The 16,980-nt window shown below is 41.7% G+C and overlaps 1 protein-coding gene across 7 annotated transcripts in view; it reads left to right on the forward strand.

Annotated features, from left to right (window-relative positions):
- The window catches only part of nav3 (neuron navigator 3), a 250,609-nt gene that overhangs the window by 77,099 nt on the left and 156,530 nt on the right, over positions 1-16,980 (forward strand). For 6 of the 7 annotated variants that reach the window (XM_072377815.1, XM_072377816.1, XM_072377818.1 and 3 more), the window contains exon 1: positions 8,623-9,110. The exons of the other annotated variant lie outside the window; for it this stretch is intronic. In XM_072377815.1, the coding sequence (XP_072233916.1) occupies positions 8,847-9,110 (264 nt within the window). In that variant the 5' untranslated portion in view covers positions 8,623-8,846. Of the gene's footprint in view, positions 1-8,622; positions 9,111-16,980 lie in introns of those variants that run through there. 7 annotated transcript variants of the gene reach the window in all.

Genomic DNA, 16,980 nt, shown 5'->3' on the forward strand with positions numbered 1-16,980 from the left:
ATGCAGTGTATGTTTGTGGTGTTTGTTTTATTATACTCTGTCGTGTGGCATCTTGTGTTAGTGGACACATTTCTGTATGCACTGCATATATGGGAGCTTATAGGTGTACTTTCACCACAACAAACTCACATCTGGGTCTGCTGGCAGGGTGCCATCTTCCAGGGGTTTGGCTGAAGGCAGTGGGACAGCTTTTTACCTTCTTCTTTAATCAGACGTCGTTCTCAGACGGCATAAAAGCAGCCTTTATATGAGCCTCAACACTAATGAAGGCGAGTCAAAGCAACCCCAGGCCAGCTACAGATGACACCGATGTGTGTTTATCAGATGAGCAAACAACAAGCTTTCTCTGTTTACAGCCCAGGCGGTGGAGGTTAAAGGTAGCGTGTGCCTTAACATGCTATTGAAAATAATGAGGCTTAAGCTACTTACTGAAGGGAAACAAAACACTTGTGTGTTGTTTGGCTTGAGCTTATAAAGTTCCGGCAGACTGCCTTTGTTGATGTTAGAGAGGTGTCGTCTGTACTGAACTGTGGCCGGTGTCCTTCGTTGTCATCAAGGGTATCCAAGTTCTTTGGAAACATCTAAAAAACGGAATCTGCTGCATTCGATTTTCTCTGGAGGTTTACCTGCATTTTAGTCAAAATAACATGTTGTTAGAATTAAACATTTAATTGATTAGTTTGAACTATGTTGACTTCAGTCCAGAATTTTGATAGAGGTCATTATGAACCTTCACACCATAAATGCAGGACGTTACAGAAAGATAAAAACTCCAGCTGCTCATTTGGAGACCCCTGTTACATGTCTCTACTTGGATTTCAGCTTGGATTCATCTTGTCTCCTTTCCTCAGCTGATTTTCACATTGACTTGTTTAAAAAGCATGTCACCATCATTTTTTTGAATGGGTTTAGTTGTACAGAAACCTGGGGTCCAGGAAGTGCCGGGGCAAAGGTTTTACTGCTCTGCTGAATGCTGTCATTAAGGTCTGGTCTAACAACCAGGTGGAAGCAGTGTTTTGCCACAGGAAGAGTACTTCTTTGTGGTGATTGATGCAATTGTGTTCTTTTGGTAAACTCTGACATTTTAGATAGGGCTTGTGTAGATTTATCACAGATGAATTCACTCTTCCGGCTGAATGTACAATTAATCCACATTTTCAGTTTCTCTTCTCTGCTTCTCTGAGTGTTGAAAAGACAAGGCAATGAAAACAAAAATGACATATTTTGATGCTCTGCAGTAGATACGCTGGGATGAGCCGCTCTACAGCTCTACAATTACTTTTACAAGTTGTTGACATGTGTCATTAGCTTGGAACCCGGTAGATGGTCTATGATTAAGGATGGCAAGGTTCCTGTCGCCTCACAGGAAGAAGATCCCAGTTTTAGACTTTGCATGTTCGGCCCATGCCTGTATGGTTTCTCCTGATACTCAGGCTTTTCCCCACCATCCAAAAATCTCTCAGGTAACATTTTTTCATGTTAAGAAAAAACATCTGTTCGATCATCGTTAACAAGGGAGATTTCCTCTGATCCATGGATCTGTTTGATATTGTCATATATTTGATTGCAGCTTTCTCCTGGATCCCTCCAACACAGCTTTTGTCTTATCCAGAAATTAGTGCAGCTCTGCATCCCTTCTACTGCTTGTTGTTTTTGAGGGGGGAGTCCCATTCAGCACTTAATCAGCTCCAGCTGTGAAATCCAAGATTCACAGAAGACACAAGTCTTTCACAACAGAGTAAAACATTGAAATTCGAGTTGGTTGTGGGCTTGACACAGCCACATGGATTAAAAGTCATTGGATTTTCAATTTATCAAGTGTATAACTGCTTTTTATGAGGAGAAGTGAGGATGTGGAATCTACAAAGTGATGGCTCTTTGATGGCAGAGAGAGCTCAGTGTTTGTGGGATAAAGAGCACTTTTCATCGTGTGTACAAAAAGTGCTGACTAAAGCATGAACTCTTACTAAAGAAGTCACCCAGATTTATTCCTTCCTTTTATTCAGTGCAGTAGATTTTCTTTTTATGATATACAGTAAGCTTGTCATTGATAAACTGGGGAGTAATTATTGGCCATTTAAAAGCATCTTACCACATAGAGGCTACATTAAAGTGATGTATTGTTATGGCCTTCTCCTTCCTTGCTGTGTCATCGAGTGGGAATGATGTGTTTTGTTTTGCTTTCACTCCTACAACACAAGGGGATGGAAATAAAAACTAGTAATGAGTTTTGAACATTCTTGCCATAAATCTGGACCCAAACTCTGACCCCAGAGGTGGTGTATTACAAGATCGGAACAATCCATTAAGTAACACGAGCTGGAGGACTTTGATATCATTGCTTGAGAGGGTAGAGCAGCAGAGGGACCAAATATTCAAGTTACATGACAAGAGACGTGAGGAAATGACCAAAGAAGAACAAGAAAGTAAGAGCAAACCCTGCAGGACTGAACACTGGAGCAGTGGAGGAACAGGAAGAGCCGGAATTGTTCCAGCCAGAGCGCTGGGGAAATCCTGCTGCCAGAGTTGGTCCACATACCTCCTTTGATTCATTGTAGTAGAGCTGTTAGCCCACCACATGGCTGTGGAAACAGCACAACTAAGAGAGGAATTCAGGAAGCCTTAATTACTCTTAATTAATCAAACTTGTACTTCATGTCTTGTTTATAACTTGAGTCATGGAACAGGGAATTTTTCGAATTCCACCATCTCTCAAATGTGCCCACTCCCTGCCCAAAACCTCCAAAGCTTTAGAGTTTAAACACAAGAAAAAGCCAGAGTTGAACCGCTGATTGGTGTTGAGCAAGCAAGTTTAAAACGAGTGTGAGCTGTGTGGATACACGGTGGATAAGAACATGTGAGATTCTTTCACCAAGAAGCAGGAAAATGTGCATCTGTTGTGTTGTATTTAAGTACAATTTAAGGTTGCTTTATTTGAGTGCATTCAAACCTTATTAGCATATATCACATCATCATCATAAACTATACTGTATTACACCATGACATGAATGTCATTTCAACAAAATATTGATTGATATACCCTCATCACACAAAAAGGTTTTAAAAAAGAATTATTTTTAATTAGAAAGTCCTCCTTCCTAGTTTGTTCATGCAGGCAAAAATCTCCTATAATCTGTTGCATTCAGAGAATATGTTAGTCACTCAAAGTGTAAAAATGGCATCCGTTGAGCAGATGTTTGCATTAAAAAAAGAATTTTAGTCCAAACCATCATGTTTTTTACTGTGTAGTTTTGATTTCTACACCAAACTGACGAAGAACCAGCAGCAATGAGGGGCCCCCTGCTGGCTTTTCTTGTGTCCCTGGCATCTGAACAAACACAAATGGACATGAAACACATAGCAAAAGATGCCCTCCACTAGGCAGCCAAGATGTACAATTTACACCTGCACAAGAAGACAAAGCGTGCCAGTGCAGAAGTTGTACATACAGTACGTTAAAGGGAAATGGTGGAGTTTAGATAGATTAACTTAGACTCAAAACGACATAGCAGCATGTGTTTGGTGTTTTTCAGTGATGTCCAACAGGGCTGGGATCTCCTGAGCTTCTCCTGAGTTTGTTGTTTTGGAGAAATAAAAATCAAAAAAGAGAGGAGATTGTGTGTGACATGCTAAGTTAGCTGCACACTTTCTGTCTATATTTCCATTTACTCCTTCACTACGCTGAGCAGTTAATCAGTTGCGACATTTATTCAATATGTTGAAGTGGCTGAAAGAAGTGCACACGCTGAAATTACGAGAGAGACAGACGGGATACTCCAGATGTGCCAGAAGGCCCCTAAAATGAACCTAGAAGTGTCAGTGTTAACCCAGGCAAATAGAAAAATGTTGTTCATGAAGATGAAGGTGGTGCTGCAATAAGAACATATTTCAAGCCAAACCATGAACATTTTCTAACCCTTACCAAAAATACAGTTGCCATTTGTTGGTCTCAAGCACATGTCGACTGTGTCACCCCTCAAAGTTATATAGTATTACAAGTTATACTGTTCTACAAATGATATAAAGCGAAAACTTTGTTTACATCTGGAATAGTTTTAAATAGTGCTTGTAAGCATTTGATCTGGGCATCTGCTCAGAACTTAATATGAAGATCTGTAATGTGAACTTGAGGATGTGGGAAATAAGCAGAGTTTTCCCATGATGCTCCAATGTTTTTGCTTGATTGTGTGTTTTTTGAGTGGGTGGTTGACCGCAGAGAAGCCAAAGGTTGACTGACGAGCAGGAATCTATCCGTGGATTCTGAAACAGCGAGACAGGGACAGGATGAAAGTGAGAGTATGTTTATATCCTCTCGCTTGATGTATGTTAATGGCACATGCCTGTGTTCACCGAGCCACTTTTCATGCCTCCTTATGTTCAGGCACTGCTGTGGTGTGTGTGTGTGTGTGTGTGCCAGAGTGTGTGTTTGTTTTATTTTCCATGTTGTCTGACGTGCGGTTGACTGATAGCATTATGACAGGGCCAGGTGCGTGACTATCTATCTCGCCTCCCGGGGGAGTGTGTGTTAAATTTCTGCATGTGATCGTGTGTGTTCATGTGTATGACAGGAGGGTAGAAGGGGTTTGACCCTTCTTATCTCCAGCACCCTGGTGTGTTTGTTTTCACAGCCACAGCACAACATCAGTGCTGACGTCATGTGACCCTGGGCGGTATCTTCCATATTAACCACATACACACACATCATTCAGTCCAGGTTACCAGCTAACCACCCGTTGTCTTCAACAGATAATAATTCCATTACACAAACACATCAGACAGAAACCAATCCATGAAATATGTAGACGAGCATCACAAAAATAGCATCAAATGGACTACATTCTGAAAGAGCGAATACTTCACCACAACACCGACTGCTAATTAACTCATCCTGCACTTTATAGCACAAATAAGACAATTATTTCTGAAGGGGACTAAAAGTGCCCAGCAGCTCAATCAGAACACAGTGCTGCTTCAGATGTAGCTCGCAGTATGTGGAGATGGTGAGTACAGTTAACATACAATGGCTTGCAACAGTTTTGGTTACTGTGAGTGGAAGATAAACTGATCTACATTAGGAATAAAGTTAAGGGCTTTTTTATTCATGAAGGCAAAAAATGACCCTTAAAACGTGTAACGACTATGCAACATCTAATGATTGGAAGAGTAACTGCAAGTGTGAAAATAGTGTCTATTAAGGAGATGATGGCACAGAACAAAGGATGTACATTAGTCTAAAGTAGGTTGGGTTCTGACTCTCATCAAGTGGCGTTATTGCCTAAAGCCAACCATGAAGTGACAATGCTTCATCACAGCCAGCAAAATGGTGTTCATTAAGGTGACAGGTAGTGATGTCCAAAGAATGTATTTTAGGCCTAACTGTCATCATTCTTCAACCCCAACATTGCTATCTAAACCCAACCAGATATGAGAGAAGTGTTGTGGTGTCACTGACTGAATGTGGTGTCAAACACACAGTTTGACTGCATGGTCTGAAAGCTCCAGACATGCTATCCTCCCTTCTTTCTCCTTCTGTTAAAGGAAATATTTAAGAATGATATCTGCTCCAGTGTGGAAATGCTCAGATGTGTTGTATTTTCTTTCTGCCACTTGTGGCGTTAATACTTTACATGATGTAGTTGCGGGTCATATGAAGGGTATGAACAAACTACCTATTAGATTGTTTCGACTGTAAGACTAATTTCAGTTTATAAAGTGTAATAGGAAGGTTTTATATGTGTCCTATGGAAGTTGTTTTTCCCTTTTACTTTCAGTTATCTCTGCTTAACAATGAAAACGGTGTTGTCTTCCCGTCAGCTCATGTGTGTAAATGCCTCCCTGCAGCTGCAGCCCCTTTGTCCCTGCCGCAGCAGACTGAGAAATGAACTCAATAAAGGACAACCAAATTGTTATTCAGACCCACTCAGAATCAATTTCCACAACAAAAAAAAGAAACACTCTTTAAGACAACTTTATTAAGTATTCTATTAGTTGTATGGCTGTTTTCATAATCATTAGGAAAGGTGAGGATGTTATGTGTTAAACTTTTCAACATGTCAGAACACATTGAAACATCACCGCTGCCAGTTGTTCAGCATGACGGCAAAAACCGCAGCCTGCTTAGAGGCATTTAGTCATTTAGCGACAGTTCTTACATTTCTAATCAGACCTTCTCTTGCAAAACAGAGATGTATTATTTACAGAAACCATACAAATGTGATGCTTGCATATCTGCTGGCAACAAGAGGGGTGTTTTTAGCTAAACTTTTTTATGTTTAAAGTCAAAATGTCTACTCGATGAATTTTCATTCTATTCGTCCTTCACAGGTTGCATTATAATTTGCACAGATAGAAAATGTAAGTGGTACCAAACAGTCATGGCCACAGCTGTAGCAATGACATCTTTGGCTCACCATAGGTCAAAGTCCAAAATAACAAAATCAGTCTTTTTTTTGTTTACCAATGCTGAGATCATTTTTCGGAGAGATTTTTAAAAAGACATGCTTTGAAATACCACTGGACTGGGATCTTAAAATGCATTTGAACTGAGTGTGGTTCAGTGCATTAGTTTCCTCTCTAGACATTACAAATACATCACATAGACATCACAAACGAGTAATTCAGCATACAGAATGAGCTTTTAATTTCCTTTATCAACATCCCCTCTGTTCCCCGTTCTCTTCACTTTACACCATGTTGGCTGTAGCACTATTTTCAGAGAAGTGGATGGCCCACATGCAAGGATTTTAACCGGTGGTTGTACCGGCTTGAATTATGCTGACGGAAGCTAACCTGAGATCTGCTTGCTGATTTTGGAATATGCCTGTTGTTTGACTGAGTAACTTTCCGCACTATATTACAACAGAAGTCGTTTTTATTTGCACGTAAAATGTCCTGAGTCCCACAAATTGTTATTTTGCAATTAAATACAGAGGTCAGAGGTTGGCTTGACATCTCTTTGAGGTTTTTGTGTGAGCTAGTTTCTCTTAAGCACCCCAGAACCTCATAAGATATGGGTGTACCAACAGTTCCAGGTTCTCCTGGGAAGTTGGGTGCTTGCCAAGTATGCTTGTATTCGTGCAATTGGGCAAGCAGCAGCGGCTGGGGTTGGACTTGTGCCAGTCATTCACGTGGTATCCTGTTGTTTTAGGCCGTCATGAGAGCCCCTGGTGCATGATTGAAAACATGTTGGCGTAGCTGGTGCTATTCTGGGTGGAGGAAAGCTGCGTCAGGGCAAAGCACTAAAGCCATATGAAACTGAGTAGAAAAGGAAGCAGAAGTGTGTAAAATAATCAGGCCACTCTTAACAGGTTCCCACATGGAGCTGTTTGCCCTAACATATGAGCATCTGAGTCGTACAGGTCAGAGTTCAGGCCCAGCAACAGCACTAAACAGGAGACTATAGGCCTGATTTGTGAGGCTGTGATGATATGTATGGTAGTATGGTCGTATTTGTGGGACAAGGCCTGTGTTTGGTTCTCTTTCCCTCTTCTGCTCTTTTTATTGGACAGTGTTTTGTTAAAAAGTTCCGTTTTGCCATGACACCGCAGTGTACCCCTCTAACTCCGGCACATCTCCTTGCCTCTCTAAACTGAACCAGATGCAGCCTTCCCATATAAAACTTTCACTCCCTTTTATGTCTTGCGTAGAGCAGGGATCCTTTAGAAAAGGGGTGAAAAAAATGACATGTCATATTGGGTTTGTTTAATGTAGTCCAAATGTGCTGTAGATTATCTGTCCCACTGCTGCTGTCAGTTGAATCCTTTGATGAAATCCACTCACACAGATTTATATCTGCCCTTCATTATTACAGCTGTGTAATGTTACTATCTACGCCCACTTATTACAATGTAACACTCACTCTGGGAGTCAATATCGGCATTAGTGTAATGATTATGCCTCTTGAGGCAACATCCAATATTTTTGAGCTTTGAGCCAGTGGCTATCCGGATAACTGACTTAATCTTTTGATCATTGTTTGAATGCATAAATGTATCTTTTAATAAAGTTTTCTTTAAAACCAGATCTGGCTTTGAGATGATATATTGGCCAATACATTCTGGGTCTTTTGCTCTCCACCTGATTTTTATATGCATTTCTCCAACTTGATTGGCCAATACAACTCAACTACAAACTAAAGCCAGAAAGTTTCCAGGATCACAAATAGTATCACTTGCCTCCAAATTCAACACCTTCTGATGCATTTATCTTATTTAACATAAACTTAATGTTCAGATTCTTATTATCTAGCAATCGAGGAGGCACATGACTCTTCTCCTCCCCCCTTATCATGTGTTGCTCTGGCAGCTCTCTCACATTTTTAGGATTTTTTTTTCTCTTCAATGACAAAAGCGGTTTTAGACTTTGATGGAAATGGATAATCTCTTTCTACCACTGGTCATCAACACACACTCAGGCAGGTCCATGTGATGTCGGCCGGTGGTGGTTGTACCTTCCAGAGGAGTTCACGCACCCCCCTTGAACCGTTCTCGCTGACTCTGCGGTGCAGTTCTGACAGTGAAAGAGAGGGAGAGTGAGAGTGAGGGAAGGGGAGGGAGCTGCGTTGCATGTGGGAGGAGAAGGAGGAGGGAGTGAACAGGAGGAAGGAGAAGCCTTCTCAGTTTCTGTGAGTTCTGTCCGCTGCAGGCCACAGAATGAGCGCAGTTGCTTTCCTCTCAGTCTGAGAGGCAGCTGCTGTTTTTTCCTTTCCTTTTTGTTTTTTGTTTTTTCTTCCCTCCTTGTGCCAGACATCAGAAGGAGACACTGCAAATTGGCTTCCCTTTTGTCGCAGTTCTTTTTCAGTATCTCCCCCACTGCAGTGTTATTATTTTTGTTGCCTGGGAAGTACAATGCCGGTAGTTGGTGTAGCTTCCAAGCTAAGGCAACCCTCTGCAGTGGGCACCAAGCCGGTGCACACCGCTCTCCCCATCCCCAGTGCGGTCAGAGCGGCCACCTCGCAGGGTTACATGGCACGACAGCAGCAGCAGCAGCTCAGGGCAAGTGAGGGCGCCCCAGGACTCTCCTGCCAACTGTCAGTCAAGTCTGAGTTCCAGCAGGAGAGAACGCCTGAAGGAAAGTCCAGAGCAGAGACGGAGGAGAGCAAGATCTGCAAGGTTAGTGAAGGTGAACACTTGATCGGTACCTCTGTGTGCAGGCAGCATAGTGACAGAAACAGGTGTCAGGCATGAAAGAGCCAGCAATGTCACACTCTCTAAGACTGTCATACTCTCTGTGCCCTCTGGATTTGAGCAGGTGTCTCCAGCTGAGTTTCACACAGCGATGAGTCGTGTGTACTATAGTTTGATGATGTCACTGGGTTTCAATCATCCACTCAGAAGGGAAATTAGATGAGTAATGAACTGCTGGCTATATCTTACCTCATCTTAGTGCCCAGTTATGCTGCAGATGCTTCTGGTATATTCTGGTGGCACAAGTTGTGTTCGATGAAGTAAATAGTTAAGTCTGAAATACATGTATACCCCTTTCAAGGGCAGAAAAACAAATTAAAGGTTAGGTATTTCCCTCCTTTCCTTTTCTCTTATGTTGTTTCATAATTCAGAAAGATCACTGGCACTGTTCTCTCTGCTTTTCAAAAGTATTTGGTTCACTTTCTTAGGCTGCAACAGAGAGCGCAAGCTTGGTCTCTGCTGAGGAAGAAGGAGTTTTCAAACCTCCCCGCCAAATAGTTTTAGCAGCGCCACAGCCCATCCCACATGCCGTCTGTCAGAGCACAAACTGAAACCTTCCTGTTTGGTCAGTTGATCTCTCCTCCCTCCACCAGCCGTTCGTTCTCTCTGAACGTACCAGACAAACTGACAGAGAGCAAAACAATTATTTTCTAACCTTGATTTAGTTTTTGTTAGTTTTTCTGATACAGAACAAAGTTACCGATTTGTCTCGTGACCCAGGGGAAACACAGACAAGAGACATCAAAGTGTGGGTCAGTGCTCTGCTGCTTTTAAATCCTCCAAGCGTGTCTGTGACTGGGTCCAACTTGCCTGCAGGAGTACTGCAGAGTGGGAGTGGGGGGCTTCATCATTAACCTGATGCTGAACGGGCAACTTTTCCATTTTTAGCTTGCTAAAGACAACAGGATTTTTTTAAGGCAGCTTTTTCCATTAATATTTACTGTTAGAGCTAGTGCTGGATGCTTTTTTCTTTGTGTCAGTATCCAGTTCTCTTCATACTATTGACATTCTTTAGGATTCTCTTCTTCTCTCTCAAAACTGTTTGTTTGATTTGTTCCCTTCCCAGGCATGCTCTGGCTCTGACCCCTGCCCCTCAAATTGCTGCTGACCTACAGAACTTGAGCCTCTTACTAACAACTAAGTTGCCTGGAAAGGGCTATCCGTACACCATATATAGTCCCTGTCTTTAGGAAGCTCATAGCCAGGAAAAAAATCCCCTACCTGCCCCAGCCTGTCAGTGTTGGTAAGGAATGGGTGGTATGGAGGGGGTAATTAGTCTGTCTAATTGTGTTGTGTAGTCCCTTAAGACATTTACTGACATGGCTTTCAGAGGAAAAAGGAGACTGAAGGTGAAGTAAACGCTGTCATTACACCTACACATTAACCAACCCTCCTTGTTTAGTTTGGTCTCCCATTATCAGAGAGGATCAAGAGTGGGACTGTGTATGTGCACGGGTGCAACACAGGAGTTCATGCTTGTTTGTGCACATGCAACCCCCACCTCTGAATTTACAATAGTGCTAGCATGTGTTGGCTTGTTTGCCCGAGGTTAAACACATCCTAACGTGGGTGGCGTTCCCAAAAGTTGAAGGAATCTGCAGTGGATTTGACCAATGACGAGTTATGCAGAATGATCATGACACAAGTCCAAAAAATTAAGTAAATATATAGATGAGGGGGTTATTACTAGACCAAGAGGAAGAAGTTATTTTTCGTCTATGGAAAGGTGTTTATTGTGGAATTCCAAAGAGGAAATCCAAGAGAATAAGACAAGTTCCCCTCTAAGAAATCCAATTTGCTGCACAGCCTGATACTGAGAACCTTTGCTCCGTTCGGGTTGAAAGGCTCATATTTAACAGATGTCATCGTGGTAAAAGAAGTGTCACTTTTTACTGAATGACTGCAGCACTCTGGTCCCATCTGTGAGAGACAGTGCACTGAACTGTGGCAGACTCCTACCGGGGTGTGTAATGTTGTGTAAAGGGCACAATTAAGCTCCCAGACAAGGTTAATTCTGGATAACATTCAAAATCAGTTGGGGCTAGTCTTGGCTGTATTCATTGAGTATTTATAGCATATAATCCCTCACGGATGTATCACACAATAGACTACACCTAATTTCAGAAGAGTCTCCACAAACTGTGTCCGTCTGTATGGGGCGAATACATGGATAAGCCTCACAGAAGCCCTGCCTCTCTCAACATAAATACAGTCAAGTTTTGCTACAAAAAATAAGTATGTTTATCAGCGTGTTGCCTTATTTTTTTACTTTTACTTAATCAGACTTAAGTTAAACTTGAATCAACATGTACAGAAGTATCAGAAGAACTTAAGTTACTGTATTTGCTGTTAGTGAAAGATGAACGTTCTGTTTGCGTCACATATCCTAACTTTTGCTCCCTGTGTTCCTGAGAGTTCTGAGGTGGCATTGTAAGCCCGGCAGGTGTTGTGCAATGCCTGCACTCTTCCGTGGCCCCTAATCTGTCCATTATTTGGAACTGTCAAGGATTCACATTTATCCTCTTCGGTGGAGACGAGAACAAGGTGGGACGTTTGCTCTTCAAGTTGTTCTTTACGCTGACACTTCACATCGATCACTTCCAGTGACAGAGTGGGACGACAGGCTGCAGTGAGGCGCCGGTTTGAGTCGACCTGGATGCCCCAGGCAGTCGACCACTTTAATGAAGTGTTGCTACCCTTTATATGGAATCATCTTGTGCATCAAAAGTTTTGGCAGTTGTCCAAATCACATACCCTGGGGTAATTTACTGATCTTAAGGAGGAACTGAACTTTGCATCACATTCTTTCATTAAGTCTTTGGCAGGTATGAAAAGATGATGTTGACTGGATTTATCCTTAGTCATCCACAAAGAGATTAATCTAATGCTATACGGGTCCTGTCTTTATACATCCAGAAGTTGCCCAGTATCTTTTTTTTTCTTTAATGGCATTTACAATAACAGAGATAGGTCGGCACTTTAAGTAATTGCGTTGTATTTGCAATACAACATTGAATATCATTTGAATTTTTCTGCAGTCCACCTGACCTGACATACTTTCTCTGAGGGGGGAAAAAGTCCATCTTGAAACAGTGAGCACGACTTTATCTGAGAAATGCAGTTCATTGTAAACACAAGCCGTGACCGTTACAGGCTGCTATTTTTGCTGTTCTCTGATCTTAGTGAAATGTTATCCTGGAAAGTACACAAGTGTTTACCGGAAGTGCAGACAAGTGCCAGACACACTCACCCACTTAAAGAACATAAAACACATCCTGTTCATTCTATGTGTGTGTGTGTGGTTTGTGCTCCAGGGACTGCAGACAATAATCAGAATACCTTGTGTATTTTCTTGTTTGGTGCGTCTCGTGCTCCGTCTTGATAAACCTCGAGGAAACAATCTGAGCGAGTTAAAAAAAGTAGAGTTAGGGGGAGGGCTGCAGGGATAAACAATGTGGTCCACTGACTTTGAGTGAGCAGAATGTAAACAAATATGTGATTTCTTTTGGTGATTGTTCTTTTTGTCTTCTTTTTTGTTTTGTACAACTCTTCTTACTTTCTTCCTTGAAGTTGTGCTCATTAGAGTGTGTGAAACATTAGTTCATCTGTCTAAAAGTGATCCTAACAAAGGTGAGCATAATTTAACAGATGTGCACTGTCCTTTTTAACCTATGAAAAACCTGTGCAGTGAGACATTCATGGTTGTGTCTGGGTCATCAGTGGTCAGAGCTTTGGCTTTCACTCAGCTCTCACTCTTACCCTTTGAGTGGCTGTGACACTGCTGAAGCATCACAGAGAGCAGAGGGAGGGAGAGGGGGCTAACTTGTTCGAGCAGAGAGGGGAACATTAGTTGAGACTGGTTTGAGAGGGTGTATAAATGCACCCAAGCCATGGGTGGTCTGAGTCGTGTGCTGAATTCCATATCTGGAAGAGAAGTTGCCGTTGTTTAGGAGGTGTGAACGCTGCGGAGCATGATGAGCAGTGTGGCTATATTTGCACCTCTCTCAGCCAAGAAGGCCAGAGCGATTCTTTACATTTCTGGGACAGAGGAACACTTTGAACATCTTCTTTATGAGACATGTACAAAACAGAGGGATTAATGGTCTTCTGAAAAAGAAACCACAACTTCTTCAACTTTAATATTACATGGTGCAAGACTGCCTTTATTAGACCTGCTTGCATGCATAATTGGACGCAGCCATTTGTCACTGCACTTTTTCGTCAAAGTCACAATGCTCTTGTCGCTGCGCTGCAGTAGTTTGTTCCTGCAGCTGTAGCGGAATTGCAGTTGAAGGTCAACTAGTCTGTGGTCTGTTTAGCCAATCAGAAATAATGTGTTAACAGGGGAAAGCGCTCCAGCTCACTTCGCTTGATCCAAGCTGGAAACATGGCAGTGATTTCTGGTCTAACACATGATTCTGAACCATGAGATTATCAAATTAAACTAAGCAATACAATAGATTATCTTAACATACGTAGCAGCTACCACTGATGTGATTCACTCACATTTTTTGCATTAGTAAATTTCTTAATGACCACTTGGTCAAAGTTGGGAAAATATTTAAGGCAATATTATGCTTTCCAGTACTCTCTTTCCCTCTTTCTTTCTGTGCTTTTTGTCTGACACAGTATTTCATTGCCTTCCGTGCCACTGGGAGTCTGCTGTCGGCCGTAGTGTTTAAATCTTGGAGTGAGAACACACAGAGCGGCTGGTGTTTACAGTATAGCCACACCGGTTAAAAATACTCTCCTCTGGAAGTACAGTCACAGTGTTCACTCCAAAACACTAAGAAAAGTTAGACTTACCACAAAAGCAGTTCAGGTTCATGACTGTGAGAAGAAGAAGAAAGTCTCAAAGAATTCAATGATGGCTGAGGCTTCCTTATAGTTGACCAGAAATCCCAGCCTCGTGGTAAAATGTGAGATGGCTACAAAAATATACTGCATGCAGTATACTGCTGATGGAGCAAAGTAACGTATGTCAGTGTGAGTTTATTTTGTGAATCCAACCATGTTTTTGTCCTTTGCTGAAGGAGTGGGGCTCATCACCAAAGTCGAAAAATGTGATTTTTCTACATGCAGTTGACATTGTGAGGATGTCTTACTTTCCACCAAGCTGTGATGCTTTCCTTACCCTACGCTTCTTAATCACCAGGCTTAACCAGGTGGTTTTGTGGCACAAACCTGACAAAGATGCCACTGAAAGAGACACAAATTTGTCTCTTTCAAATTCAGTAGCCAGAGCTACCTTTTGGAACTTCATTACCTAGCTCAAAGATACTTAACAAACTTGACTCGGTGGTGTATATTGCCCTCGCCCTATGTACAGTGATGGTGTTCAGTTTAATAACTAAAGCCCACAAGGCCTATTGGAATATCACATTTGGAGATTTCTCTAAAGCTGGCATGCACAAGGCAGCACTGCACTCACTGATAAACCCTGTTCCCATTGAAATGCTGATAAGACACAAGCATATACTCTTATACGCACACATGCACACACACGATATCATAAAAAAGAAGAATAACAAACACATTTGCCCTGCCTTACAACTTCTGTGTTATTAACAATATTTGACTTGGATATTCTTTAAAGATTAGTGAACTTTTCAACTAATGGACAGTATATACATAAAGATGCTGCTGCAGCTGCTTACTTGTCGAAATCCTGCAGAACTTTTGTTCAACCCTGAAGGAATTGACATGTTTTGACTGTATTTATGTAGACAGATGTCACAGAAGAGACATTTACAGTGAAGATTACTGCACTTAACCCATTCAGACCTGAGACATTCTTTCCACGTGTTCAGGTACACTCAAACAGTACGGTCCATCTGTTTTTAATGGATAAACTTACAAGATTAGAGATTAGACTTTTTACATTTTTTCTAAAAGCTCCAAGGAGAGTTAAGGAAGGTCTTTCCTGAGTCTCTGCTGAGCTACGCTAACCAGTTGCTGGCTGTGCACTCATCTCACAACTACCTCTTGAAAATGAGTATTCTTCTTTTCTGTCAAAATCATTTTCCTATAACTCAATTTAGAGGTCTGTTTAAACACAAATGATGCCCTTAAGTCAAGTTTTCTCCACTGTAGCGCAAACAAGGGATCTTTTGAGCATGTGACAGTAGTAGATCATCTTGACCTCAGATTTCTACTATTTGTCTCAATTCAGTTGTCTGTCAGCAACTTTCTGTCTGCTCTGTTTTCTTTACCATGCTCTTCTGTCTCTCCTTTATTCTACTTGAATCCCTCACTTCTTTCCAGTAGTTTTGTTTTCCACTCCGTCTCCTGTCACTGTCTTTCTGTTCTTTCCCAGTCCCAGCTTGCCTCTGAGTGCTTTTTTCTGTCTGTCCTGACTGGAACTTTTCTCTTATTCCATCCCATCTTACTCTCTTACTGGTATTTTCCTTTGACCTTTACCCCCCCTGCCCATCCCCATACCACTCTCTCTCTCCTTCCTACTAACTTTTTTCACAGTCCATTTTTCCTCTGTGATATTTTTAATGAGAAAAGCAGCAGGGGAGATTTAACACACACCTGGCCCATTTCTGTCCCTCCAGCTGTCACAGATGACCTTCCCTCTGCTGAATGAGTCGGTCACTTTCCCTTCTACCTTCCTATTCTTTTCAGTACATTCTTTTAATCTTTCCTGTATCTCTGCAGCACGTTAAACCATGACTAAGGCAGCTGGAGGGAAACATCTGGGCAAACCAAGGCAGCTCATGACAAATATATCCAGCTATGTATGGACCAGGAGCAAACATGTTAACACATCCGATAACACATGCTAACAAGAGCCAGTGCTCTGTCTTTGTTGTTTTTAGGCACGCACAGAGTCTCTGTGGCACTGACTCACAGCTTACGTATCAGCAACTGTTAAAGGGGGTTAAAATGGGTTTACAAGGATTCCTGGCACTTCCGAGGGAAGAGGGGTGTCGGGGAAGCAGCTATGACTGTACACATATACAGTATATACCTACATACAGTATGTTGCTTCATTGTATGTCTGTGAGCTACAGGATGTTTTTATTTGAATCCTTTTTCAATAATGACTGATTGAAACAAATATGTTAAAAAAAAACTATCAAAATTGTTATTCTATTGATATATTTTTGGTCCATAAATATTTGGGCAATGGCAAAATTATGATACTTTATTTAATCAACATGTATTCAGACTCTTAGATTTAATCTGAGGTATTCACACAGTCAGTTTTAGGATGGGTTTAGAAACTGCAGCTCGCTGATGTCATGGCATGTCCAAAAATCGGATGTCCCCCAGTGGACTGTCCCGGCTGTGCTGTGGTCGATTGCATGGCTAACAAGGAGACAAACAAAACAGACCTCCATGCTCACACTCTCGTGAGTCTGAGACTAGTCCCGCACAACCTTTAAACAGTCATTGTTCTTTTCTGCCTCCCTCTCTCTCCCCAGTTCTTTTTTTTTACGTCTGCAAATAGTTCAATTTAAGCATAAAAAGTGTTGCATCCAAGGGTTGAAAGTGATGTTCATGTTAAGGTCTGTATGTGAGGTAGAGATCTTTTGTTTTTTAACCCAAAGATTGCTGGTTTAATCCTCAACGTGTCCAGTCTACATGTCAAAGTATCCTTGGGCAAGATGCTGAACATTTTGTGTTCCTCACTTGTGAGTTGCTTTGGATAAAAGTGTCTGCTAAATTAATGTAAAAATAACACAGTAATAATAAAACAGTTTTATTTCAGAGATGGTTACCTAGGTGAAAGATCTGAAGTTTATTTCAAGTGTGGCGTTTACATTGGCAAGTTGTTCCTATTAGC

The sequence above is a fragment of the Leuresthes tenuis genome, unplaced genomic scaffold, assembly GCF_036924035.1.
Source record: "Leuresthes tenuis unplaced genomic scaffold, fLeuTen1.0.hap1 SCAF_23, whole genome shotgun sequence".
Lineage (NCBI taxonomy): Eukaryota > Metazoa > Chordata > Actinopteri > Atheriniformes > Atherinopsidae > Leuresthes > Leuresthes tenuis.